The sequence below is a fragment of the Corvus hawaiiensis genome, chromosome 9 (genome assembly GCF_020740725.1).
Source record: "Corvus hawaiiensis isolate bCorHaw1 chromosome 9, bCorHaw1.pri.cur, whole genome shotgun sequence".
In the NCBI taxonomy this organism is placed as follows: Eukaryota; Metazoa; Chordata; class Aves; order Passeriformes; family Corvidae; genus Corvus; species Corvus hawaiiensis.
Window position 1 is genome coordinate 26,624,466 of NC_063221.1, and position 26,277 is coordinate 26,650,742.

At 40.4% G+C, this 26,277-nt stretch overlaps 1 protein-coding gene across 8 annotated transcripts in view; it reads left to right on the forward strand.

Annotated features, from left to right (window-relative positions):
- The window catches only part of ELAVL4 (ELAV like RNA binding protein 4), a 100,349-nt gene that overhangs the window by 22,522 nt on the left and 51,550 nt on the right, over positions 1-26,277 (forward strand). The window contains exon 1 of one of the 8 annotated variants that reach the window (XM_048312787.1): positions 12,589-12,770. The exons of 1 other annotated variant lie outside the window; for it this stretch is intronic. In XM_048312787.1, the coding sequence (XP_048168744.1) occupies positions 12,723-12,770 (48 nt within the window). In that variant the 5' untranslated portion in view covers positions 12,589-12,722. Of the gene's footprint in view, positions 1-12,588; positions 12,771-13,083; positions 13,216-15,206; positions 15,249-15,785; positions 16,026-16,229; positions 16,290-16,625; positions 16,809-17,044; positions 17,197-26,277 lie in introns of those variants that run through there. 6 more of the 8 variants (XM_048312786.1, XM_048312792.1, XM_048312790.1 and 3 more) reach the window with 6 other exon arrangements.

The following is a 26,277-nucleotide window of genomic DNA, read 5'->3' on the forward strand; positions in this document are numbered from 1 at the left end:
GAAAGAGGGTTGTAGTGGAGAGTCTAAAAGTGTTTTGTCCTTCTTGCAGTCTTTCTTATTTTGTCGAGTTTTTTTCCTCTCCAAACTCTGCAGCAAGTATAGTGTAGAAGCACAGAAAACTCTTAACCTCTTGCAAAAAGAAACAGCATGTCAAATACTACAGTATATTACTGGATTCAGAAAGCAATTGACTTGTGAACCAGGCTTGGTGAACCATTTTATTCACAATGTCTTTTCATTACTTATTCAGATAATTGATGCAATGTTTGAAGTCCCTGAAGTGCACAGAAGCATCTGCAATTTCATTGACATACTAAACTATTTTAGAAAAAAAGTACTTCAGTATCCTCACAATAGACAAAATATGCAGCCTTTGTTTCCATAATGATTTAAAGTTAATGCATGGGAGGTTGGGTTTGGGATTTCCATAAATTAAGGGGTGTTCTTACCTTTCAACAGTTGGGTTTTTAGTACTGAAAAACAAGTGCAGCTTCTCTGTGGGTTTTGTATGGCTTCAGTAAAAAATAAGCATTCTGGTGCTTCCCCCTGGTTATAAAAACTACTAATAATAAATGATGTTATCTGTAAAACTCTAATACTTCTGCAGTCTAAGAACACATTGAACAGATGCCTCCTGTTGCCCTCCACTTCATTGTGTTTACTGGTGCTTCATGTGGCCTAGGTCATATTCTTGTTTTCGTGTTTCTGAGTGCTCCTACAGCCTCTTCCCTCTGAATGCAGTCAGCTGCTCCCTGATTTGGTTTACATGCTCTTAGTGTCTCCCTCGGGTTCTCTCCATTCACCCATCTTTCACAACAGGCTCTGCAAGCTTTGTTAATCAGCTCATCCATTTGCATTAGAAGGTGGGTTTTTTCCCAGCACAAGAAAAATTGTTTTCACCCCTCACTGCTTGCTGTCATTCCTTAGTTTGGAGCTTCCTAGTTTATCAAATTTTTCAGTTGCTGTACTTAGAGATAGAGCTACACTTTTCTGTGGGGGGTTTTTGCATGTGTGTCCATCTATGTTATCTGGCCCCTTGCCTGCCTTTATGAAAAAAAAGCTTACTTTTTCTTCTTGATTGATTTCTTCCACTTGGTTCCTTTCATTTTCTTCAGTGACTAGTAGTTTTATCACTTCTGGGATTTCATGCACTATTTCCAACACAGTTGACTTTATTTGAACCATTGTCCTCCATATTTTCATGCAATGTATAGCTAAAGAGTCTTTGTGTACCTGAAGTCATTGCATCTTGCTGTTGTTAGTTTGCCTTCCCTTGTTTTTTAGGCCTTTTTCAGTCAGGCAGAGTCACTTGCTGTAAAACATCTATATGCCCATGTTTTCTTATGTCCAATATATAAACGGGATTTCCTGAGCTTCCCAACAATCATATCTATTATATATCCTTTTGTATGTAGTTTTTCTTGTGAATGCATAATTCCAAAAGTCTCTAAATGAGTGTTTTAATTTCTCAATTCAGGCATTTTTTACATTCTTGTCAGTTTGTTTAGTTGCAGTAGCCCATGTAAAGTCACCTTTTGCCAAGCTGTTGCTCACTGCTTATACAGAACCTCAAATTGTCAAAGGTATATAAAAACGGGTATTGTTTAAAAGAAATAACTTCTATTGAAGGAGCTTTCCTGTTGAGATGATGTGATACAAAGCTGGTCTGATACAGACTCTTGTATCCAGGTCTGTCATGTGCCAACAGTTTTAATTGTTGTTCCTCATTCAAGTACCTCTGGTTTTGAATAACTTCTGTTTTGTTTTGTTCCTAGTTTTTCAAGTCCTTTCTCTATCCTGCTTGTTTGTTGGTCATGTGTTCCCTGCTTAATAGATTTCTAACCCACTGGCAAGTCTTGAACAGATGGCAGAAAGGTGGAATTTTCAGAGATGCTAAACTACTGCTGGTTTTGCAAAATCAAACATTCAAAAAGGGTCTTAATTTGATCTCTTCCCTTCGAAGGGACAGCAGCAAAACTGGATGCTGAAGACTTAGAAAAGCATTGTTTCCACAGGACAAGGTTCCTGCTAGCAGCCTAAATGTGTGGGAGAGTATTTCTGCCATGCCATGATGAGAAGAGATAAAGCACTTTGTATACATTTACTGGCATCCTAGGTAATATCTCATAATCCAGACAATTTACTTCTGGTTGACTTGCGATGCCTGTTGGTGTTCACAGTACCAACCTTTCTGCTAATGTACTCATTGCTGAATTCTGCTGCTCTAAAGAAAACATCAGCTTTAATTACATCTTGGAAGAGTCTTTCAAATCCCTCTCCGAGTTTCCTCTCACTCGGGGCTCCACTCTGTGGTTTGTACTGGGCTCACTGGAGCTCTTCTTGGGCTCTCTCAGCAGCAGACAGCACGCAATTGCACTGGGTTTGCTCTCTGCAGCTCTCCTTGGATGTGACAGCAGTCAGAGGGAGTTAATAAACACAATATATGAAAGCAGTGAAGGAATCAAAGATGAAAAGAGATTGGTAGAAAAGGAAAAAATGGTATCTCCTGAACTAAGTAGCACATTAAGCAGATTGGGTCTGAGTGGTTTGTTTTGCTTTTTTTCTGTCCTGAGGAAGAAGCATGATATTTGTTGGTCAGAAAAGCAGATTCTGGAAGAATGATGTGCCTAGAAAGGGAAGACTAAACCTCAGAATGGTTAAAGATGGTTGCGTGTTTCACTCAGGGCTGGGATGTATCCTTACTGTCCTGTAGTCTCTCTGACCTGCATCAATTTCCTGTGTAGGTTGTTTCTGTAGGAGTCAACTTAAGGATCTCAGACTTCTGTGCAGGTAAGAAGCAGCTCCAGGAATGTCCAGCAGGCAGCTTGTTGCAATATGAGATATGAGATATAGAGGAAGGAGCAAGAAGCAACAAAGACTTCATATTTGGAATGCAGTTCTGTGTCGTGCCGAGCACTTTCAGTCTATCAGATAATTTACACTGACTGAATAATGTCAGGAGATTTTACTGTTTCACATGATCTGTGAAGCCTCTCTTTCCCAGTAAGTCAGAGGCTTGTGATATCTAAAGAGGACTTATCCTGTTGTAATAGGACAGCCAAATTTCCCTCTTCACCAGTAGGACCTTAGGAAGAGAAGTGCCACTTTATATTTGCCACAGCTGGCAGAGTGACTGGAGAGGTGAGGAACTTCCTCTCCAGCCCAGATATCTTCCTCTGGCAGCAGTCAAGACAAACTGATGCCAGATTTCTCTCCTCTTGTCCTCTGCTGGTATGTGGGGGAAGATATTAAGGTCAGCCCCAGGCTCCATGTGCTGTGACAGCGTAGGTTGTTCCCTTTACACAGATGGTCTGGCTAATGAGAGTACATTGCTGAACAGTTCTGAATAAGGGTTATGAACACCCAGAACTAACTACACTTCATGGAACCACGGAGTTAAATCATCTGTAGTACTGGGATGCTCTGTGTGGTGCATGCACTCACTTTTTGGATCTGTGTGCCTCTCAGTGCATCTTAGCAGTCTTACCCTACAACTGTCTGATAAAAATCCCAACCCTATACCTGAGATACAGTACTGGAGATTAGAGATGGAGCTATGCAGCCTATTGTCTGTTTTTCCATCCACTTTCTCAATGGTAAAATAGTCTACTTAGAAACTGAAAGGCCAGAGTTTTGCCCTCTGTGCCCCAGCCCTGAGCTTAAATGGAGCACCTGGACTGGGGTGGTGGTGGAGGCTGCAGGTGGGGCCCATCAGGGCACTCAAGCCCAGGAGTACACCTGGCAGTGCCATGCTCCCAGCTCTTCTTCCTTGCCTGACTCCCTGAATCTCATGCTGCTCTCTGCATCTCATCACTCTACTGGAAACCTGTTTGAAATCTTGCCAGGTTATGTTGCTTTTTGTAGTGTCGAACAACACATTTGGGATCCTCTTGTGGTATGGGAATGTCATTGGCTGATGTGCTTTTTTCCCTTCTTCCTGTTAACCTGTCAGCTCTGATGCTCAGCAGCTGCCCTTTCACAGAATGGGCTGAGTTTGTGGGCAGGATAGGAAAATGCTGAGGAGCAAATTTGGTACACTGGAGCATCTGGCCTGTTCATGTTAATCTGAATCTTAGAAGCAGTCTCTTCTGTAGAAATTGTGAGGGGGTTTTTTTCTGGATTCTTAAATAGATGAATCAAGTAAAGCCTCCATTAAGCTTGATTGCAGTGTTTTTAAAATTATTTCTATCTGGGTCTTGTGGAAGCATTTGGAGCAAGATTTTACTGTGTACACTTACATGTTGTTTTTTTTCCCAACATTCATTTTTAGTATCTGGTCTTATTTTGGTTTGCATAGTTGATGTGACTGTGAGATTTTTTTTTTCTTTCATTCATTACTTAAAAGCTTAAGAAATGTGCAATAGCATCTAGTTTTGACAGTTTTTTTAATAAATTACTGTTATGATCCTAATGATACAGAAGGAGAGGTTGGCTCTGCTTTCCACATGGAACAGCAAGTGATGAAATTCATGGAGTTCATTACTGGAGGAAATTCTGCATCTGTCAGCAACATGTGCAGAGCTGCAGTCTTAATCATGGCAGTGTTCATACCTGGTGCTGTGGGCACAGGCCCTGTGTATGGGAGGCTCTCTGATGGTGATGGCTGGAGTCTTGGACATATGAAGGCCTGGCTGATGCCAGTGGAAAGAGAAAAGAAAGCCTTTGTGTGTGTCAAGTCAACCAGGTTGCTGAGGATTGTTCTGTGCTAGTAGGAGTTTCCTAAGCATCAAAGTCTTTGTGCCTGTGTGGCACCTGAGCAGTGACAACAGCAGGAATGGATAAAGCCATGTCATCATCCTGCAGCCTGGGATGGTCTCCCAACCAGCTGAAGAGTGTGGCTTCCTGAACAGATGATAGCTCCTATATAATTGGCCTCATTCTGTGTTGACAGTCTTCCAGTTAAGAGTGAGGTCAGTGGGAGTAATTGGTTAATAGCATCATTGTGTCTTAAAGTTAAATAGCACCATTAACCTCAAAGGTCATGAGCTGAAATTTCCACTACCAAACCACAGAATTCTATGGTATGCACCTGTACTGCCCTGTTATTTTGGCAGAAAGCATAAAATTATGGAAGTAGTCTGGCAAAAGAGACAGCACAGATATGCTGTAGGGATTTTTCCATTTGTTGCCAGCAGTTGAAATTCTCTGTCCAGTGTTCCACAGCATCACTGATATCTGGCTTTCCTTTACCCACAGAAGCAGGACTTCTACCACAGCAGAATAAAACCTTACCCTTTATTTGACACCTTCTAAAAAAATACGTAATTTTTTGCACACTAGGTCTGTGTTGGTTATCTGTGCTCTCTTGGAACATTTTTAAAGTGAATTTTTTTAGGCATTGGGGCTATGGAAAATGTTAAAAATAGTGGACTGTTTCGTTTATTAGGTGAGTTTAAAGTTCCTTCATTGTACCATGTCAGAAGAACAATTAAGTTTTATCTGAGCAGAGCAGGGTGTCCCTAGGTGCAGGTTACAATGCATCCAGTGATAGTATTAAAAGAAAGATCGTTTGTTGTTGCATTGGGGAATCCTTATAAAACATCAGGAAAACTGCCTGGAAGAATATAAATGTGTTCAGGCAATGGAGTGAAATATTCTTAAACTGCAGGGTGATGGCCTGTAGCTGGATAGGTTTTCAGAGCAGCTGTTTTGATGTGATTGTTGCTTTTCCCAACAGTCATAAATTGGATGTACTAGAACCCTTTTTTTTTTCCTTAAGGCTTTGCTGTTTGGAGGTCCAGAATCAAAGCTTCTGTTATGAAAGCAAGATTATCTAGCCTAGAGTTCATGAAATAAACTTTGCTGGTTTTTTTTTTTCCTTTTGGTAAGTTGTTTATATGCTTCCAAAGATGTTAGGCTTTTTCCATGTACAGACCAATGTAGTCTTGCAGGATTTGCTTTGTGTTGCTGTTATGGGGCCCTTGGGTGTGGATTGTGCTAAACTTGCCTTGCTTGAATCACTACTCACTGAAGTACTTATTTGTACTTATGAACAGCTGTGCTGAGTTACATCAAGGATTGCACTGTGGTGTTAAGAGATCCCAGTGTGGCTGAACCTCACTTAGGTGAGGGTCAGCTGGAGACCATCTGCCTTGGTCACCTGGTAAAACCATGGTGGGATTGGTCTGACCAAAGGTGGACTTTCTACTTGAGCAAGACTCCTGTGGTGATCACTGGAGACCTCCTCAGTGTGTAGCCAGTGAAGAAGAGCATGATTTTTCTTCCTCTCAGATTTGTAGAGCAGGACAGATGAACTGTGCCTTGGAAGTGCCCATTTCCTGTAACTTCCTGTACAAAGAGGTCTGGAGAGAGTTGCTGCTCAGCAGATGGGTAGCCTCGGGTGAGGTAAATTCATCCACGCTGGCCTAGGACTGGTAGAGCTCATCCTCTCACATACAACTTTTCTCCACAGACTGGAGAAACCACAAGCAGCCTGACTGCTGCCTTGCCTCCTTTACTTGTGTGTTGTTAAAAATCAGTCTGAAGTAGAAAACAAATCACCTGTGGCTGTGGAAGAGGCAGTTCAGCACAGAAGTGAACTCACTCTTGGGTGCCAACCTGCCAGCTTCTCCAACTGAGCTGCACAAATCCCTTGAAGCCCAAGCACCAAATATTTGTTGCTTGGTAATTGTAACCCAAAGTTATTTATTAGAAAGTTTAACCTTCAGAACACTTTTTATACTTACTAGCCTATTTTTAATTTTTTTTAAAGGAGAGTGTTAAAAATACCTGTTGTTCATATGCCCTTCTTTAAAGGAAGCTAAAAATCATCTGCTAAGATATGTCACACTTTTGCAAAGAAAAGTTTAAAGAAATCCATAAAGCCACATGAAAATCTGAGAATTGGGTAGGAAAACCAGAGGCATCCTGATCCCAAGAGACAAGCTCCAGGAATCCTAGAGGGCAAGAAGAGGTGCTGCAGATTATTTCTTTCAGTTGTCTTTCTTTAGCCCCTTCCTGCTTGTGTGTTAGTATGGAAAGTTTAATGTTGGCATTGCTCTTCTCTTAAATACTGCATCAGTTCTGGTTTTTATACCCATTACTCTCTCTGTATTTTACCTTGTTTTCTTTACTATAAAATTGTCATTTCTGTAGTCTAAATTATACACTAAAGATTTGTGTGAGCCATATTCATGAGGGAACTGTTTATCCCTGAAATTTGGGTAGTGTATTTAGGCAGCTTACCTAACCTTTATTTCTTAAGGGGTAAAATAAAACAGATGTACACAGGAAGCTTCTTGAAAGTCCTGGCACTTGTACATACAGGTGTAAGCTTTGGGGCATGAAGTAAGCTTGGTTTCTGTAGTAAAGCCATTTTAAACTTTTTCTCCGTTCCAGCATCCTTGGTTTGGGGATAGGTTGCACGAAAGGGTTTACTCAGAAATTACTGAGGGGTTTTTTTAATGTCTGAAATTGTAATACTTATTTACCTTCTGCCTGCTGCTACTAAAATACTCTGTGTAAGTGCCAGCTGCTCTAACAAGAAGTAATTGGGACAATTAATAGCTCTTGACACTTTTTATTGTCTTTATTCTCTTTTGTATCTTCCCTGGTTCTGCATCCTTCCTGTGTAATTGCAAGTTGCAGGAGACATAACCTTTCTGCATGCTGTTCACAGGTCTCCTTTGATTCCTCCTGTACCTCTTCTCTGATCCAGCCACCTCACACTCTTTCCCAGATCTCTTTCTGATCACTGTCTCAAAGCTTGGAGACATCAGCACATTAATCCCCTTTCAGGTTTTTATCTTTGTTCTTGTTATTGATATTATTTGGCCTGAGTGCAAGGTGTATAGCACACTGTATTACAGATGGGCTTAAAGCAACTCCATCAACTGTTCTAAAATTAGGCAATGCTGCTTGAAAGACCCTGTTCACATTTTTTATGAGGGTTTTTTTGCTTATACACAGGCACATTAAAAATGGCTGAACTCATGTAAATCTCTCTGGTTAGTCTGGAGTTCTTCAGTGTCTAGGTCCTTTCATTATTTACAAGTAAATACATTTTAAAAATGCAGTCATAAATCTTTGAAAACATCTTCATTTGTGCTCAGTTGAAACTTTGCTAACTGTATTATACAAAATTGACAGCAATGTAGAAATGTTTTAACTCTCCCTGTAGGTAGGATTGAGTCCTGCTTGTAGTGATAGGAAAGCAAGCTGTAGGATTTAGTATGTCTGTCAAATACCACTTTTAGTATCTCTGAATTTAAGAGGAGGAAAACAAAATCAGGGGACTGAAAGCATTAAAATCTGTATTCCAAAAGTAAAAAAACTGGAAAGGGGAGAAAGAACTACTGATGTCTTACTGCTGCTAACATGTTTACCTGCAATGTATACTACCTCTTGCTTTTCAGTCTTGCAAGGCTGACAGTGGGTTCTTTAAAATGTATTGAAAATTGGCCAGGCTGGACATCCTGTGACCGAGTGGATGCTCTGTGTTGCAGAGCAGCAGTTCAGAGCTGGGAGAGGAGTGTGGAGCCAAGGACATTGCGGGTCTTCAGACGTGCTGGGAAGGTGCTGAATCATTGTCTCCAAACCCTTCTTGCCCTGTAGCAGAGCTGCTGGCCCCTTTCCCTGGCTGGCCTGTGCCCTGACAGTCACAGGAAACCTTTGCTGAGGTTATCCACTGCCACACATGCATGCCTAAATCTGAGCGGCTGCCCAGCTTCCAGTTGGGGAATTGATGTGGTTCCTATCACTACTAAGGCTTCTCTCACCATCAGAGCTATTTACATCTATTCATTTTGTTACCTCTGTGCTCTGCTGTGCCCTGGAGAGTTTTGTTCCAGTCTCCTGGTGCTCAAACATAAGTATCCACAGTGGGGTTTGCAAATACACACATCTTCGGAAAATTGGCATGTGATACTTAGAGCAGCTATGCAGCATCCAAATTACACATCTCATAAGGCATGAAAAAGAAAGTGGGCAAGCAACATTAAATAGCATATTTGTGCAAAAGCAGCTGAAGTGTGATTTCTGTGGGAACTGTGACTACTTGCCTAAGCTTTGTGCATCTAAATTCCTCATTTAGGATTGTAAGTGTATAGGAAGGTTTTCTGTCTTGTTTTGCATCTAGTGTCTAGCTCTTTAAGGAGCTAGATCTCTAACTACTCCTGATTTTTTTTTTTTTTTTTTTTTTTTTTTTTTTTTCTTCTCTTTTTTCTGGGTTCAGATCCAAAAGGTGATAGTTTTTCCAGGTAGGTGTGTGTTGTATTTCATCTCCTCAGCATAAGGAGGAATTTCATTGCACCACGCAGTACGTTGCATCGGCAGCGGAGCTTGTACAGCTTGTTGGTGGGTTCCACAGCAGGGGCAGGACAGGAGGCAGGGACAGGTTCCTGTGTTTCTGAGTAGATCATCAAATAAAAGAAACTAATAAAAGCTCCAGACTTTGTCAGTTATCTTTTTCACCTACTGTTTTCTCAGAAATTGTATGGTGTTTCTTTTTTATATGGCTAGTGCTCAGTTATCATGACTTACAAATTTTGCGGTGAAACCTTAAAAATTTGACTCTTCTTTTTGTCAAATACATTAATTCCCTAACCTTTAAGAGCCTGAAAAATGTTTTCAATGTCATGGAAGGTTAGTCTCAATCACCTGCTACTGCTTGATTTCCATAGGGCAGTTGGTAAGGTTTTTATTTTGCTGGTTGTTTTTTAAATTACTCAGTAGCTAAACAAATTAAGTTATGTATGTATACACTTAATTGTAAGCTGTTCTAGTAACAGTGGAAAAAAGCCTTATTGTATAAGTAAATAAAACCTATTTAGCCATTGTTTATCCCTCTAGCCCCCCAGTCCCTGCTACCTCATGCACACATGTACAGCAAAGGGCAGTCAGCTTGTTTGGGTTGACCTTTTTTTTTTTTTTTTTTTTTTTTTGCTTCTCTTCACTGAAATCTGACTTTGGGTTAGATGCCATGCACAATTCAGCTCTAGCTTTCCCACCTGAGTTTGTGACTGTCAGCATCACATGAATTAAATGTTTAGCTTTTCAGTTTCTTGTAGTTTCATGGATGGTTTTTTAAAGTAGTTAATTTCTTCTCTCTGTGTATATTTATAAGGCGTTTGCACACCTTCATGTTCCCGTTTTCTCCTAGTGCTTTTTTTTAGTTAGTCATGCCATGCATTTGCATGGGGTTATAGGTGGTGGAGGGTATTTTAAATTATTATGAGATGTTCTGATGAAAAGACTGTGTGAGCTCAGTGTTGCTGAAGACAGTGTTGATGTGGTATCTTGAACTGGAGGCTGTTTCCGCAGAGGTTCTTGAATTACTGCATAGGACAAACCCGGGTGCTTGCATTGTATAATGTCCTTTCCCTGCCTGTTATCTTTATTAAATCATTTTGTACATGAGATCCATCTCTTGCTTTCACATGCCTCTCCTTGGTTCCTTATCCACCTGCACCCTCCCATCTGTCAAACAACAAAATAACTCTTTGATAAAAATTAAATATTAATTTTATGATAGGATTGTCTTGGAAAAGAGCAACACTGTTCCAGGGATGTTTAGTTCACCAGAACAGTAGAAAATGGGGTGATGGAAAATGCCAGGTTGTAGTTCACAGGCAGCAGCATTTAAATGGTTTGCTATAATCATATTAGGGTAGAATTAAATTGAGTTCTTTATTTTGTGCTGCAGTGGAATAGGACTGTTACTGATCATTTTCTCCTCCCTCTTGCTTTGATGATTAGTGTGAAAACTCAAGCAGCAAAAATTACGGGAGTTCTGCAGCAGTGCACGGAGACAGTGGTGTGAGGAGATCTGACTTGGAGTGTTGTGTCCTTGCACATGAGAGCTCTGCTGCTTCCCTAATAGACTGAAAATGAGACCACTGCTGCTTTATAAGAGGTCTGTTCCAGCCACATTGCTCTACAGCTTGGCAGATGGTGGCATGTGAATGGTTTCATATTGATTGGATGGATTTGCCTCGGGGTAATAAGAGTGTGGGTCCTTAAAGATGTAATTCTAGATATTTTTTCTTTTTATTTGGAAAAAAATCCAACAGAAATGTGCATTTGTAAAACACTTCTCTTTACATGAGTGGAGTGTGTGCTAATCAAAGCACTGAATTTACGTGGAAATAAAAAGTCCTTAAATAGATTATCACAAAGACCAAAAAGCCAAGAATACTTATTTACTAAGTGATTACGTTTTTACATTAGAAGAAAGTGACACTTTTAATTAGTGTTCAAGGCATATGGTGAATGAGAAAATAAGCTTATTTCATGCAAACAGAAATCGATGCAAATAACCTTTCTCATATAAAAAGGGATGACTTGAAACTCAATACATATTCAAGAAGGTTAAGTCATTACTGCATCACTTTAATATTAGTTAAAGGCCAGCAAAGAAAATCACTACTCTGCATATACTTACTCAGCATGGATTGCTATAAGTGAAAGAAATAGGTGATGGTGCTTTGTAAGTGGTAAATCTAAAGAAGCCCTTGTCCATCTAATGCATTTATTCTTTAACCTCAGTAAATAACCCTTTTCAGTTCTGCTTTAGCACAGGTAGTTGCCAGAGATGCCCTACTCCTCCAGCAATTCATCCCAGCTGGTAAAGACATTTCATGATGCTCTTTGTTTATTGTTCATTCTCACACCTCTGCTTTGTGCTTTCAGTCTTGGGAATGTTGTTTGTAAATCCTTCGGTATGAAATGACTTTTCAAATGTTTTTGTACAGCACCTAACACAAAGATCCCAATCTCATTCAAGCCTCTGGGTGTTGCTGTAGAGTGTTGAGTGAATTGGTATTTTTTATAGTAATGGAAGTATTTCTTGAGGTATTTGACCTTAAATAAAGTGGAGAAAAAAATACTTAAACAGCTTGCAGATGTGATGGAATAAGGGACAGTTTGATACCTTGGAAGACTTAGGTGCTATTGAACACTGGATCCTTTCCGTGTATTTTGGTCTTGTGCTCTGAAGCGTGCAACAGTGGTTTCATAAATGAATTTAAGCCACAATAAGTCATAGCAGTATCTTATCAAGTTGTCTTCAATTTGCTTGAAGGTACAGTTTATATTTTCTAGCAGAATTATTTACAGGCTGGATTTTGTGTTTCCATGAAAGAGCTCCTCTCATGGTCAACTTATTGCTGATTTTGGTTCTTCTGTAGTACAAACCATTTAGTTGGGTGTGTTTTCCCTTTTAATTAAACTTTGTTCTCAAAACTGCTTGGATTTTACCACTTTTGCTGAATGAAAAGCTCCTGTGTAAATTTTAAGGTCCCTTTAAAAAAAAAAAATCTGTGTTAAAAGCTAAGCGATTTTAGGGTTTTGTGTGTGGGCACGATTCTGGGGAGGAAAGGGCATAAAACAGTGACAATTTTTTTTCCTCCTGCTTGATAAGTGTAGGGGGGATTTATGCTGTATATCACAACCAGCAGCTATTCCAAGAAAAATCTTTAAGATGGTTGGATCTGTGTACACTGCCCACCTGGTGGTTATGGAGTGAACTGTTACTTTAAAGAATAGTTTAAACAACAGCCATGTTTGGGGCAGGCTAATCTTGCAAAGAGAGCAGTACATATAACAGGAGTCTACAGTGTGATAAGGGGAAAATTCAGCTCACTGACTAGATGTTTTAATGTGCGAACTCTAGGGAAATAACATATTGACTATTCTGTTGTGCGCAAGAAAATTGAAGAACCCTTTGCAGACAGAGGGCTTGCAAAGGATTCTTTCTGTTTCTCTTAACCAAAATCTGTGGCAAGATGTTTGAAATCAGCAGGACGCTTAATGCTGCTTTGTTAAATAATGAGGTAATATTTTGTCACTTTTTCTGGGCAGCATCTGTTTTTTTTCTCCTTTTTCATATGTTGGTGAAGGATTCAGTTTAATCTTATGCAAGTAAGATTTTTTTTTTTTAAAAAAAAAAGAAATCATTCTTCAATTTATTATTTTTTTCCTTTTGATTCTTTTGGAGAATTGGGTTGTCTTTTATTTGTGGTTTCAATCGGCTGCTGTTGCCTAGGACATTATGCCACGTAAGGCTTCTAAACTGCACAGAGTAGGTAGTTATTAACGCTGAATTGGCTTCTGGTATAGTCCATCTGGGCTCTGTATGAGAGAGCTTGCTAGCGGCTACTGATGCTAAGATACCCGCAACCTTTGGGATGTATGCGTGGTGGAGAGGGGCTCAGTGATATGAGATCACTTCTTTTAAGGGAAACTGTCATTAATGAGTCAAGAAACTGCTCATTTATGGTAAGGAGAGGGAGGGGGGGGGCTGGGAAACAACCCTGTGATTTCATTTTGATATTGGATTAGCTGTTTAAGACAAGTTTCTTTTTGTGGGGATGGAAGATTGCACTAAAAATATGCTTTGCTCAGGGGCTTGCTGGCTGATGCTGGAGAGACTGTGTAGAGAATCTGATGCTTTACAAATGTCACCACCGTGATGCGGTGGTCAGTCCCTTTCCCTGAAAGATAAATGGTACTATTGGAAACACGAGAATAAGGTTGACTTTTTCAACAATAGGATTCTGCCTTTGTCTTTCCAGAGAGAGGCCTCTGAGGATGTTTGAGCATTTGTTTTAGTGTTTCTCAGAAAGGCTGTGTGTGTGGGGTGCTTTTTGGGAAAGTGGTCAGTGTGCAGAGTACCTGGATTTATAGACGGATAAGATTAGCTAATTTTTTGGAGGAGCAGCGTGTGATTATTGTTTCAGAAAAATGGCTGAATCTTGATATGCATAACGAATTTATAGTAACAAAGTAAGCTGAAGTTGAAAAGACTTAAAAATAATTTCTGGGTGCCTTCTCTGGTGTTATTAACCCCTGAAGAGACCTTAAGTAAAAAATTTGCATTACAAATCTAACTTTAATATTTGATGTATATTTGCACAAGAATGTATGGTAATATACTAGCTGCTGTAGCATTTTGGTGCCTGTGTGTGTTCAGTCTAAGGGGTCACCTAAATTTGAGTTAGGAAATGCATCTTACAGGCTAGTTTAATCTGTGCTAGTTTTTACTAAGCTACAAATGTGCTCAGTAAGATGCGTGGTAAGAGAAATCCTCTGCAGGCTTTCACATTGTTCCTATTTTAATTGAATTCAGTGATCATTCCACAAATAGATTGTATGATGTTTTTTTAAATGTGATTTTTCTCCTTGCTTGGTTTGTGTACAGCTAGATTTTATGAGCTTTAGTACATTTCATATGTTTTATTGGTATGTTTAGTCTCTGTGTGTGTTTGAGCGTGTCCACAATGTAAAAAAATTTAAAATGTATTGAATGTCAGTCCCAAGCTTAGCAGTGTGGAGGGAATATTTATACTTTAAAAAAAATGAAACTTGTAGAAAAATGGTTTTGTTCGCATATTTTTAAAATGGTTTTGGTGGTTTGTAGTCAGGTTTTCTTTCTCTGGGAAAGAGCTAAGTGAACCTACAATGTGGCCCATCCTTGCTTTCTCGGTTTTCAGCTCTTACATTTAAAAATGCTTGCAATGATACTGATTTTTTTTTTTTTTTAAGAAAAACATATTTAGTTGTTGAAATGAATCTGTGGATGGTAAAACTAAATGATCCTACGTGTCTTAATAGAGTAATTCTCGGTTGCTTTAGTTGAGATAAATGTAAATTCAAGGTTTGTTGCAATTAGAGTGCCATGCCTTTTTACTTTGGACAAAACATGCTTTAGAATAACTCTCAAGTAAGAGAAAGAAATGAATGCTTCCTAACTTGTGAGAATTCTTAATAAACTTGCTGTGGTTGGAAGGGAGTAAAATATTGCTGTTTGGAAGTGAAGTTTTGTTAGTTTGTCAGTGGCAGCGAGCAGAGGATTAATGAGTGTGCATTGTTAAGCATGTTTCTCTAAGGCTGAAAAAGAAAATTCTTTAAAATGCCCAAAGTTTGCTGTTGTTTTATTTCCTGTAGAGCTGAAGAATAACGAAGCAAGGTGGCAAAATAATTCTGAAATACTACTGTCATTCGGGGGGAGTGCCCGATAAAGAGGTGTCTCCTGTGCCTTAGATATTGTCAAGTGGCAGCAATATCAAATCCACCCCTTTAAAAATACGTATTTTTAAAAACTTCACCGGGCAGAAGGAAGGAGAAATGGGTTGATTATTAAAATCAATAGTACCTGAAAATAAATGCAGCTTTAAATGCACGTCAAAGTGCTTTTGTTGTGCCTTTAAGCCTAGAGGCAGATCATTAAATATGCATTTCTCCGGAAAGCAACTGTCGAAAAAGATAAGGTGGTTAAAATACGCCGGACCTGGGAGCGGGGCGCGCAGGAGGTAAGGAGATGTAGGCACTGGAGCATGGCCGAGGTACGGCACCGCCGGGCCCAGGGGTGGGAACAGGGGGAACCAAAAAAAAAAAAAAAAAAAAAAAAAAAAAAAATTAAAAAAAAAAATACGGGGCTGCGTGTTGTTTCTTCAACCGGGCCTTAATTACTAGACACAAGCAGCAGTTCAGAAATCTGGTCTCTGTTGTTGTAGAGGTCACCGCATCATTAACATTGTCAATCTGGCAGCGGCTAATTTCAATAGCACCTGATGTCGCAACGCCTCCCCCCCACACACACCACACACACCCTCCCTCCCCCCTCCCGCCCCCCCCCCCCCCCCCCGCGCGCGCGGCTCGCTCGGCCAATCAGCGCGCGGCGCCGCTGACAGATGGTCCCATAAATGGCGGTAAAGGGGGGACGGCGGCCGCCAGTCGCAGCAGGGCCCGCGCCGCTCCGCGCGCTCCGCTCCGCGCGTCCCGCCCCGCGCTGCTCCGCCCGCCGCCGGCGCCGCCGCCGCCCTCCCGCCGCAGCACCACACTGAGACAACGAGATAATATACTTAGCTATTATTATTATTATTATTATTTATTATTATTGCTGCCGCTATTATTATTATTATCGATAATAATTTCTCGCTGCACAAACGTCTAGCAGTGTGCTTTGTGGATCTTCCAAAAAAAAAAAAAGAAATAATAATAAAATAATTCCCTGAAACCTTAGCAAAACCGTTAGAAGAGTTGAAGCCTTTCAAGACACCCAATATTTGCCATTAAGAATGGTTATGGTAGGTATTAGTAGATTTAAAATCTGATCGTAGCGGGTTTATTAGAGGTAGATATAGAAGCTAACATACAGATTTTTCCCCGAATCTGCATCATTCTCAGTCTGTGTTTTCCCATGAATTTAGTTTTCTGCTACTGATCTGTTTGTACATGATCTCTTCCTTTCCCCCCTCCCTTTCTCTTTCCCCCCTCTCTCTCGCTCTCTCTCTCTTTCATATTTAATGTCTGCGTATCCTTTAATAAAGGATGTACTTTGTCATTTTAAGGTAATTGCGATTTCTCTCAGAATAAAGAGAAAAGCTCATTTCTAATGCAAGGCTGGTATGTGGCTAACTGAAATGTAAAAGGAAGAAGAGGCTTTTTTTTTTTAAGGGTGGGGGAGAGTTAATTTCCACATTGACATTTTGGAGATACAAATGCAGAGCGAAATCCTGGGGGGGGGGGGGGGGGGTGTTTAAAAAAAAAAAAGCCTCGAGATTGGTAATTTTCTTTTTGGTGGACTGCGCAATAGGTATGGTAATTTTAAAAGAGGGTGATTTATATGAGCTTCAGTAAATGCTGCATATTGTATTTCAAAGAGTTTCCTGTCGTGACCTCATAAAAAGAGGAGGAGGCTTGTATGTGTTGCAGTGCCTAGTATATGTCGATTTTGTTGCATCGTTGGGCAGCAGCGCTGTAAGAAGGAATGTCAGCTTTTACATAACGCTCTTTTTGCTTTTGACTCTGTGAGGGGCTGTAAGGGTCCATCTTTGTGATCACAGATGGAGTGGAATGGCTTGAAAATGGTAAGTGAACGGGGAGAGCCTGCTCGTGGGGTTTTGTCTCGTTTCTCGTGTGCCTCGCGAATTTCTTTTGTTCAGGGCGGCGGATCGTGAGTCATAAAATAAAATTAGAGAGCCTTGTTTGTATATTTTTTTTTTCGGTGGGATATGTCTGCCTGTGTGTGTGCATATGTATCTGTACATCCATTTACCGTCTCTAGCAGCGATGGCACTTCACAGCGTTTCCATTGAACGTTGCGTTTCAGTTGAGCGCGGATGGTCTCTGCTGACAGTCACGGTGTCATGGTACCGCGTGTGCCTGGCGGAGCGGGCGGCCGATGATGCCTTTTAATCTCCGTTCCTATTACACCAGCCTTAAATACAAACCTAATAATCGCCTCTAAAAATCCAGGTATCGCGTTTCCCATGGAGCCGGTGCTGTCGAGGATGGATGGGTGGATGGATGGGTGGATGGATAGAAGGAAGGGTGTGTTTTTTTTGTGTCGGGGTGGGGGCTGGGGTGGTGGGGGGGGGGGGGAGCAGTGTTGTTTTGTGCTTTTTTAAATGCCGGGAGAAGTCAAAGCCATTTATGTGAAAAATAGTATTTCTATTTTTAGCCTATATTCTCCTGGCGGAGGAGCCTGGACGTGCTCGTCTCGTCCCCTCTTTTGTGCTTTTCCTTACAGATTGTGCAAAATGGCATGATCAGACACACAACTGCGGGCACCGGGGCTGTGCCGAGCGGGGCGACCCGGGTGGGGGCTGGGGCCGCCCGCACAATACCCGGCCCTCCTGCCAGCCCCGGGATGGGGGGGCTCCCGGGACCCCCCCTTCCCCCTAATTTAACGTTTTGCAGACTTTTGCCGCGGATATTTATTATAACCGGGGAAACAAAGCGACGGTCTTTTCCCATTCTTACAGGATTGTCTTTGTCTAGCTGCTTGTTTTGATGGGTGTAAAACAAATAAGATTAGACTGAGCAGCCGAACTGAAAGCGATAGCTGGGAGGAAAAGCCAATGAAAGGTTGCCGGGGAAACGAGCATAGGGGAAGCTGAGTGGGGGAGCAGGTGGCAATCATGTGGGAATACTGCAAACAGTGTAAAAAAAAAAAAATCTAAAAAAAAAAAAAGCAGGGGCTACCTCGATTATCTCTGCTGTTCTTTGTGGCAGTCACAACTTTAATTATTCTTTATAAATAGGTGTTAATTACATTTCTGGCTCAGGCTTACAGTGATTTCTAGAAATCTGGTTTTAAGCATCTGTTCTTTCTCCTTTGCAAAAGAGGGTTATCTTTTCTTTTCCTTCCCCCTCCCTGCTGTGAAATTGTACGTGCAAAAAATTGCAAGGAATCCTGTGAGGCAGTATAAAAAAAAATGTAAATTATATTGAATGAAGTTGACAGAGGTATAATAGTGAACTCCCACAGCTGATAGCTTCTGCAAATCATTTCTTAGAATTTTCCAGCAAATGTCCCTATGAGAACAGTAGGTAGAATGAATTTACCCTAAGCAGTGATTTTGTGTTAAGTGATATTGGTATTTTTACGAAATCAGATGGTTATATGGCAGAATAATCAGTTCAGGGGAGTTCACCATATTTTGGGGTTTAGGCGCTGAGCAGAATTTACAAAAATAGTGAAATTATTCTTCTCTTCGTCTCCGGCCCCACCTTTAGCCACAGTCTATTCTGTATCTGCTGGAGCAATATCCACTTCTAATGTCGGTCTCCTTGTGGCAACTCTACTTTTTAAACCACAGCTGAATATTTTGTTAATTGTGATGCTCTCTTAATTGTAGTGGCAGACAATAATGGGAAATAGCTGGTGGTGCTAGAAGTGTTAAGAAAGTGTAGTAGACTAGTAAGTGATAGACAGTAGCGTAAAAGATATAAAAATGTGGTTGCCCAGAAAATGCTCATCTATCACACATCAGGAGGCATAAGAAGCAAAGCAAGAATATAGAACATGCCTTTCTTTCAGTCTTCGGATTTGCAGATATTTTTACTTTATTCCTTTCTCTAGTGCAGGGTTACTTTGAATGCGAATTCAAGCAGGAATGGTAGTGCTTAGGAATAAAAAAATTAAATCCCCCTTTTAATTTGCTTTAAGTATTGCTTCTGCTGCAGTCCTTTCTGTGAAAAAGTGATTGAATGGCCCTCTGAAAACTGCACTGCTTTACAATGTAGAGGGGAGAAAAAAATCTTGAGGGGGTGTGTGCATGTGTAAAATTCCGTATTTTACAGTCTATGCAAGTGCAGAGATGCATTCTGACATGCATTGTAGTTGTACGTGAGAGTAAAATAATTTTTCTTCTGTCCAAAACAGAGATACTGTGTTCTAAATCTGTTAACTTAGTCATGACAATAAATAAGGATGCCTTTTATTATACACAGCTGCATTGTTTGTTTTAAGAGTCATCAGCTAGTAGTTACATTTTCATTTTCTGTTCAATTTGGTGTTTCTACAAAGATTTAAAAATAATGTAATCCTTGTTTTATGGTGCACGTGTTCCTGCCCCGATCTTCCTCTTTTCTTTGTTTTAAGATTATATTAATGAATACAGTCTGCATGTTCATAGTGATATTTTTTCTGCTTGTAAAAGATTGCATTGTAAACCTTCCTATAGAAAAGCAGCTATTAAGTTAGTGAAATAGAATTAAGATTGCTGCTAATACTAAAAGATGAAAATGTAAAGCCTCTTTCTGCTGAGACAAAAAGATACAGAAAATGTAGTTGTCCTTAGACATGACATTTTTCTTTTTTTAAAAACTGTTGTCTTGGTGTACTAGTCAGAAAGGAGGAAATCTTACAGTTGGATATTGATGCAATGTGAATACCAGCCATCAGTTTAAAATCCTGTCCCCTTGTACTCTGCTAATCAAGTTCCCATGTTAGATACAGGGATGCCTCTCCACTGGTGACTGGCTTGGTTGCCTCCTTTGCTTTCTTCCTCTTTATTAATTTTACCTTTTTGAGCTCTCTCAAAGTGAGCCCGAGCTGTTGTGACAAAGGATGGTTACAATGAGCTGGAAGGGGTATACTTAAAAATCCCATTTGAATGGGTTTGAAATAGTCTTCATCATCTTTATTTGGTCCTGTTAAATATTGTGACTCTATTGAAAGAAAATCCAGTTGTATTAATCTTACATATATTTAATGGATTATTTTTTTTAAATATCTTCTAAGTTACAGGGAATTTTTTTTTTCCTCAACCTTCCTACTTGGTATGCTGGGAGTGTACTAATTAAATGCAGGTTATTTTCTGTGAGTAATTGTCATACTATGTCATATGTCGGTACATAACCTAGAGCCACTGCACACCCTGAGGTTTTTCAAAAGAAATAAGGTATGGTTGCATCCCGTATTCTGGCAGGGGAATTTGGTGTCTTCTTTGGGAACTTGGACTTTGAAGATAATTTCAGCAAACAGTCCAGGCAAGAAATGGGTACTGGCAGAGAATAGTGTGGTGAGAGGGGGAGAGATGCAGATAACTTGACAAATCCACTTGTCTGTTTTGGCAGTCTGTGTCCACTGGACACCTCATTTACATGCCTGGACACATTAAAATGTACATTCATGTGTCTGGGGGACAGCTAACTGGATACACTCTGATGCACTGACAAATACTGCAATGCAGTATTTTTTCAATGTCATTGGGGTTTTGGGGGAGAAATGGGCACAAACAGTTTTCTTGTGAGTGAGGTGATGTTAAAAAGCATGGTACCTGTGCAAGGGATAGGCCAGATTTTGCAAAATTTTCTGATCTGTGATGGAAAGTCACCCCTCCCCCTTGCACTTCTCTCCTTCTCTTGCTCTTTTCCTTTCCATGTAGGATGGAGGAAGAGATGGGGTACACACGTATTTTTGTGTGTGTTCATGACCATGTATCTTCCCTTCCCAATTGAATGGATGTTAGGGAAAATGCTGGGATTTGGATGCGGAGGAAGAGGGTGTTTGTGTAATGTAATGCTTCCCAGTTGTTTCTGTGTATGTCCAGTTACCAGCAGTGTAGGACTTAGAGCAACTTTAAAAGAAGGCATATTTTAATTTTCTAAGGAACTTAGTGAAGAGGAGGGCAGTGTTTCAATTCAACAAGTACAATAGATTTAATCCTAATAAAACATGTTTAAAGGGTACCTGTACCTCACCGTAGCCTTTGGGTGCATTTAACCATTTGAGATAATGTAGAGGGAAGATGTTGGAGAAACAGATACTAGAGACTGCTTGTTTGCTTTTTCCCCTCAAATGATCAGTCTTTACTTTTTTAAATACTAGAATATTTTAGGTGTAGGGGGCTTTTTTAGGTCACTAGCTTTACAGCAAGAAGAAAGGAGGGAGAAAAGGTCTCAATGTGTCAGAGGCAGTAATTGTATAAAATTAGCCATCTAGAAAAGGCAGGAAAGGCTTGGAGGAAAGAAGGAGGCACTAATATGTGAAACAGCACTGTGCTAGTTGGGGAGATAATGAGTGATAAATTTGAACTGGTGCAGTGGTGTGATGCCCATTAATTTCTCAGAACCTTGACTTTGCAGGTTTGTTACACTGTTGTTCACACCTTTAATTATAACTAGTTTTGGATGATAACTTGGGGCACTGAAGATGAGACCTTTTTTTGTTGTTTACTCATTTAAATATTCAGGGTTTGCAATAGCATTGGAACGTTAGTGTTAGAAATTAAATACTCTCAGATGAGATTATAATAAGAATGCTGTTAATTCTTGGGACTGCCGAACATTGTCTTATTTGTAGCATTTATGCTACTTGCATGAATTCATTAAGAATTAGCTCAGCAGTGTTAGGTTAAGCTTTATTTTCTGTAGTGAAAATCTATGTTCCCTAATGGAGCTTCTGATGCATTATTGCTTCTTTAGAGCCCCAAAAAGTAGGGAGGAAGCGGAGAGCGCATCTTACCTATTGTTCTACCCTTGATAGTGTCTTATGTGAGGACTTTCACCTCAATGGCTAAGAAAATCTTGTACAAGTAAGGAAATGCTGAGAGGAATTCAGAATCGTTAATTAAATGGGGAGAAAAGACAGAATATTAAAAAAAAGAATTAAAACAAATGGATAGCTAAACCATTGTGTGTCCTCTCTGGAAATGAGATGTAGTTGCACAGTAAGATACAAACCTGGCTTTGACAATATTTAGAGGCACGATGTATATAAAATGCTGTAGTACGCCTTTGTTGCTAAGGCACGCACAATTGCGTCAGCAGTGCTGTTGTGATGGGAAATAATTTGTCCTTGAATTCTGGGGGTAAAAAAGCTTTCATTTATTTTATTCTTTTAAAATTAAACTTCTCTAATTGCTATAAAATTCTGTATACATTGCTGTTGGTAGTCTTCCCAGTCTGGAGAAGTGCGCCAGCATTTTCCGGAGTCAGGGCGGTGGCATTTGGTGGCTTCGGAGCATTCAGAGCCCTTGGAGGTGAGGGTGGTGCGATAACGTGTGTTTGTTTCAAAGCAGACACCAGTGACTATGGGAGGTGGCTCTCGCTTGCAGTGCTTCGAGAAGGTTCCACCCGTAACGCATCTGTGCCCATGTAAGTGATGTTGGTGTTGGCAGAGGGCAGCAATGCCACTGGAGCCTTTCCAGTAGCACGAGTCCTTCAGATCCAGCCGCGCACCCAGCGGTGTTCAGCAAGCCGTGGAAGGAAAACCAAACCGCTTCCCTGGGTTTTTGCTTCCTGAGGGACACTTGGTGAGAAGGTCCCACCTGATCTCCATGTAGAGGCCCCAGAAGGTTGCTGCTGGAGCAGGTAACTGTGCCCTGGTCCTACCTGTTGGCCTGTAATTGCATGCACTTCCCTTTGGAGAGGCTGCGTGGTTTCCTGAGCACTGCCAAGTATTTTCTCCCAGGTTGAGTGCTGTTGAAAAGCCTTTGTAGGGACATGATGGATGAAGGATGCGTGTCCTTCTTGCTTTTCTTCCTTTTAAGAATCTCTCATGGTTGCATTCTGGAAAACCAGCAAAGACAGCAGTTTACTCATAATTTATAATTTAAGGTAGAGCTGCCTCCTCTTGTAATGTTATGTCTAATTGCCCAGCAAGGACACAGAATTTCGGATCCTGACTCTGCTCCTGCTTGTCAGGACAGTTGCCAGAAGTCCATATTTCCCTACTCCTCTTAACAGTAAAACTGATATTTGTGAGTTTGAGAATTATTATTGCTAGACTGAACTTCATTGGAAGGTTTGACATTGGGGATTTTTTTATTTAGTACATGGATTAATTAAGACTCTTGATGTCTATGAAGTGCTTGGTGTGTGTGGAAGTCAACCTGTTTTTAGTAGATCTGGTTAGAGAGGGTCATAAAAACTACATGGGCAAAGTACTAACAAACCTTTTTAATGAGCTGAATGGTAATCTGCAGGGGAGGCCAGGCCTTTTCTCAGTCCCCTTCAGTTGATATGTAGACTCCCATAGTCAGCAGCAGTTTAATGTTAGATAATATGAAATTCATGACTCAACAGCATGAAATAACCCATATTTAAGTCACTACACTGTGGTGGAGTGTTAACACATTCTGTTTTGGGGATCAGAGGTATTTGGGGTATTTGGTTTTCTGCCTGCTTAAAGGGTTTATAAATGTGACTGTTAATTTCAATACTTGTATTAATCTTCTGTTGGTCCTTCGTGATCTTTGAATGGTGGTCAGTGACTTTTTGCTTTACTATGTGCAGAAGAACTTGTGGGCAAAGATGTTATTTCTGTAAAGCAGAAGGCACAGTCACGACTCCGTAGAAGTAATAATGTATGTAAATAAATGCTTCTTAAATAAAAATAGTTCTAATATGTCTTTGTTCCAAATGAAGTTACCGGCAGTAGATGAGTAGGGGGAAGTTGATTTTTAGCAGAAAGCATGAATGCTGGAAATTCTTCCTAATATGCCTGTGCCAGCTATACTGTGACAATGTTGCTGTCGATTGCCTTCCTGTGAGAGCAGCTGTTCAGAGAATTAAACTCTTTGCTTGATGCAGAGGGTCCTGAAAAATTCAGTGTGCAGCTACAGTGGTGGCTGTGGCCATTTTTAGTGTGGCCGTTGATAGGAACTAACTCCATGATCCAGCACAGTAGCATATTGTTCTTTAGACTAAGTGGGCCAGGACAAAATTATCATTCTGTATTTCGTGTGCTCTGCGAGAGATTCCGGAGAGCACTTCAGAATTTGACATTGTGTTTGATAATTTATAGAGCACAGTTTATATTTAACTGTAGACATGCTAATCCAGGGAAAAAGAGTAGTATATTTTTAGAATCCTTTTTTATTGTCTGCGCTTGTCATCACCCAACTACTGAAAGAAGTGCTCGCAAATGTAAAGGCTCGGGTAGAAACTGAGTTTAATTTCCATTGTTAGTCTTTGCTTAAGTGCAAAAGTGAACATTATTTGTGTGATGTTCTTTGTGGTGATTAAGGAGCTTTGCAGCTGTACGTAGCCAATGTGGCCGCTGGAGGAGCCACGTTCTCCTCCAGCATTTCAGCACCAGGCTGGATCAGGACACTTGGGTTGAGTGGCTTTGTGGCCAGAGTGCTTAGGTGATGTTGTAGTAGTTCTAACAATGACAGTGTTGCTTTCGTCACCAACTTATTTGAGGTGAAATTGATGGAAGTGGATCCAGCTCCAGGTTTAAAGCACCTGCCTGTGGCTGCTGTGCGTTGTAAGGAAAGCGTAGCCAATAGAGAACAGTAACTTGGTCGGTTTGACTTTTTTAATGCTCAGGCATTAGTCACGTGTGTTTAGGCTCTTAAGACGTTTCTCCCTGCTGATCTCTAATAGTGGCTGTCGTATTTCCAGTTGCATTTTGACATTAAGTGAAATGTAATGAGGGGAGTTTGGAGTCAGGACAGCTGGTGCTGGTCTCGGTTCCCTCCTGTCCCCAAGCACCTGTAGCTCAGTAGGGGCTGAGCTTGGCTCCTGTTGGGTGCTTGAGCAGAATTGTGTTTTAAGCAGGACATTGTTATCCATGAGGTCTGCTCACCTTTTTAAGAGGAGTTTTGGTATGTTTTTAGTTTCTTGCTGTTCAGGGTGTGTTTATTTACCTTTGTGAAAGAAGGTGGTTGGTTTGGCCTGTGGTGTGCTTCTCTTCTGTAGTACAGAGATTATTAATAGAGTTTGTCTAGGATAAACCATGAGGATCTGTTGGCCTGACCTGTGACAGATCTGTACTTAATATTTTGTCCTTTATTGATGAATAATATATTACTAATCTATAATAATGGGTCTTTGAGCTTAGCATAGATGCTTTCATGCATGAGATGGTTTGAATTTAAGCATTTCTGAGATATCCCATGCAATACTTTAAAACTTAGACTCAAACCATTGTGTAGGTAGTTATTTTGTGAGACCATCAGAGTAAACAGCTGCCTCTGCTTATTCAAAGGTGATTTCTGCTTGTTTTGCTCCCAGAAATTTCTCAAGTTTACAATTTCTATTATCTGCTCACTATCTTTAAGATGGTGATGGCAATATTATTTTCAGTAATTCATGTAACTTTGTACCGTAGGTATGTTACAGAAGTAAGAATGCCTATGTTTCATGAGAAGGTTATTTCCACAAGCAATACTAGTATGGTACAGAGCTGTAGACTAACAGGTACATTGTGGAAAAGATGTAAATTTATTTTTTTTATTACTAATCCAGTTAAGTTTTAAGAGAAATACAGTTAGCTTGCAGCAGGCAAACATTTCTAATGATGGCAATAGGACTTAGCTGAACATCATAGTTTCTATTTTGGGGTCTGTCTCGCTTAGACCTGCAAGCTGCAGTATCCATAGAGATGCTGTTGCCAGCAGTTGAGATGTACACATGTTGCTTCCTAATTGCATTTAGCAGTGTGTCTTCATTAAGGTCCTGTTGGGGACAGAGCCTTAAAACATCTTGGTTGGGGCATGTGTTTTGCTAAGCCGTCCGTTCCTGCTTAATATAAGCTTGTCTTTGCATGAAAAATATAAGGGCAACCTTTTCAGAAGAGTTTATGGCTTAGGAGCTGAAATCCTATTGCAGTGAACGTTAATGAATCTTAAATTGCTTAAGGGCTTCTAAAAATTGTAGTTTTTTGTCTCTAGAACTTCAGTAGAAATAACAGCAGTGGGGGGTTGGATGTTCCTAGGCTTCACGGAGAGCCTGCGCTGTCCTTGCTTTGCTTTGCCTTCTGGTAAGTAGATGTTTTTAGGTTTCAGTATGGCTCATAACACAGGTTTCACTGTCTAAACTCCTGGGTTGCAAATTATTCTAGATTATTTTCTTAAAGGGAAAAATCACAAAGTGGAATTGTGACAGGTCTACAGCAGCTGAAGACTTGCAGCTGTCTGCTTCTTACATGAACATGTATGTCCCCGTGGGAATCTGTGCGTCAGTACACAGTGCTACATGCATATTCCCAAGGCAGTAATAGAATTCAGTTACAGATTAGTAATGTATAACTCAATAATAGTCAGTAAACCAAATAAGTAAGTAGTGATTAGGAAACAAAATTGAGCTAAAAATAAAATT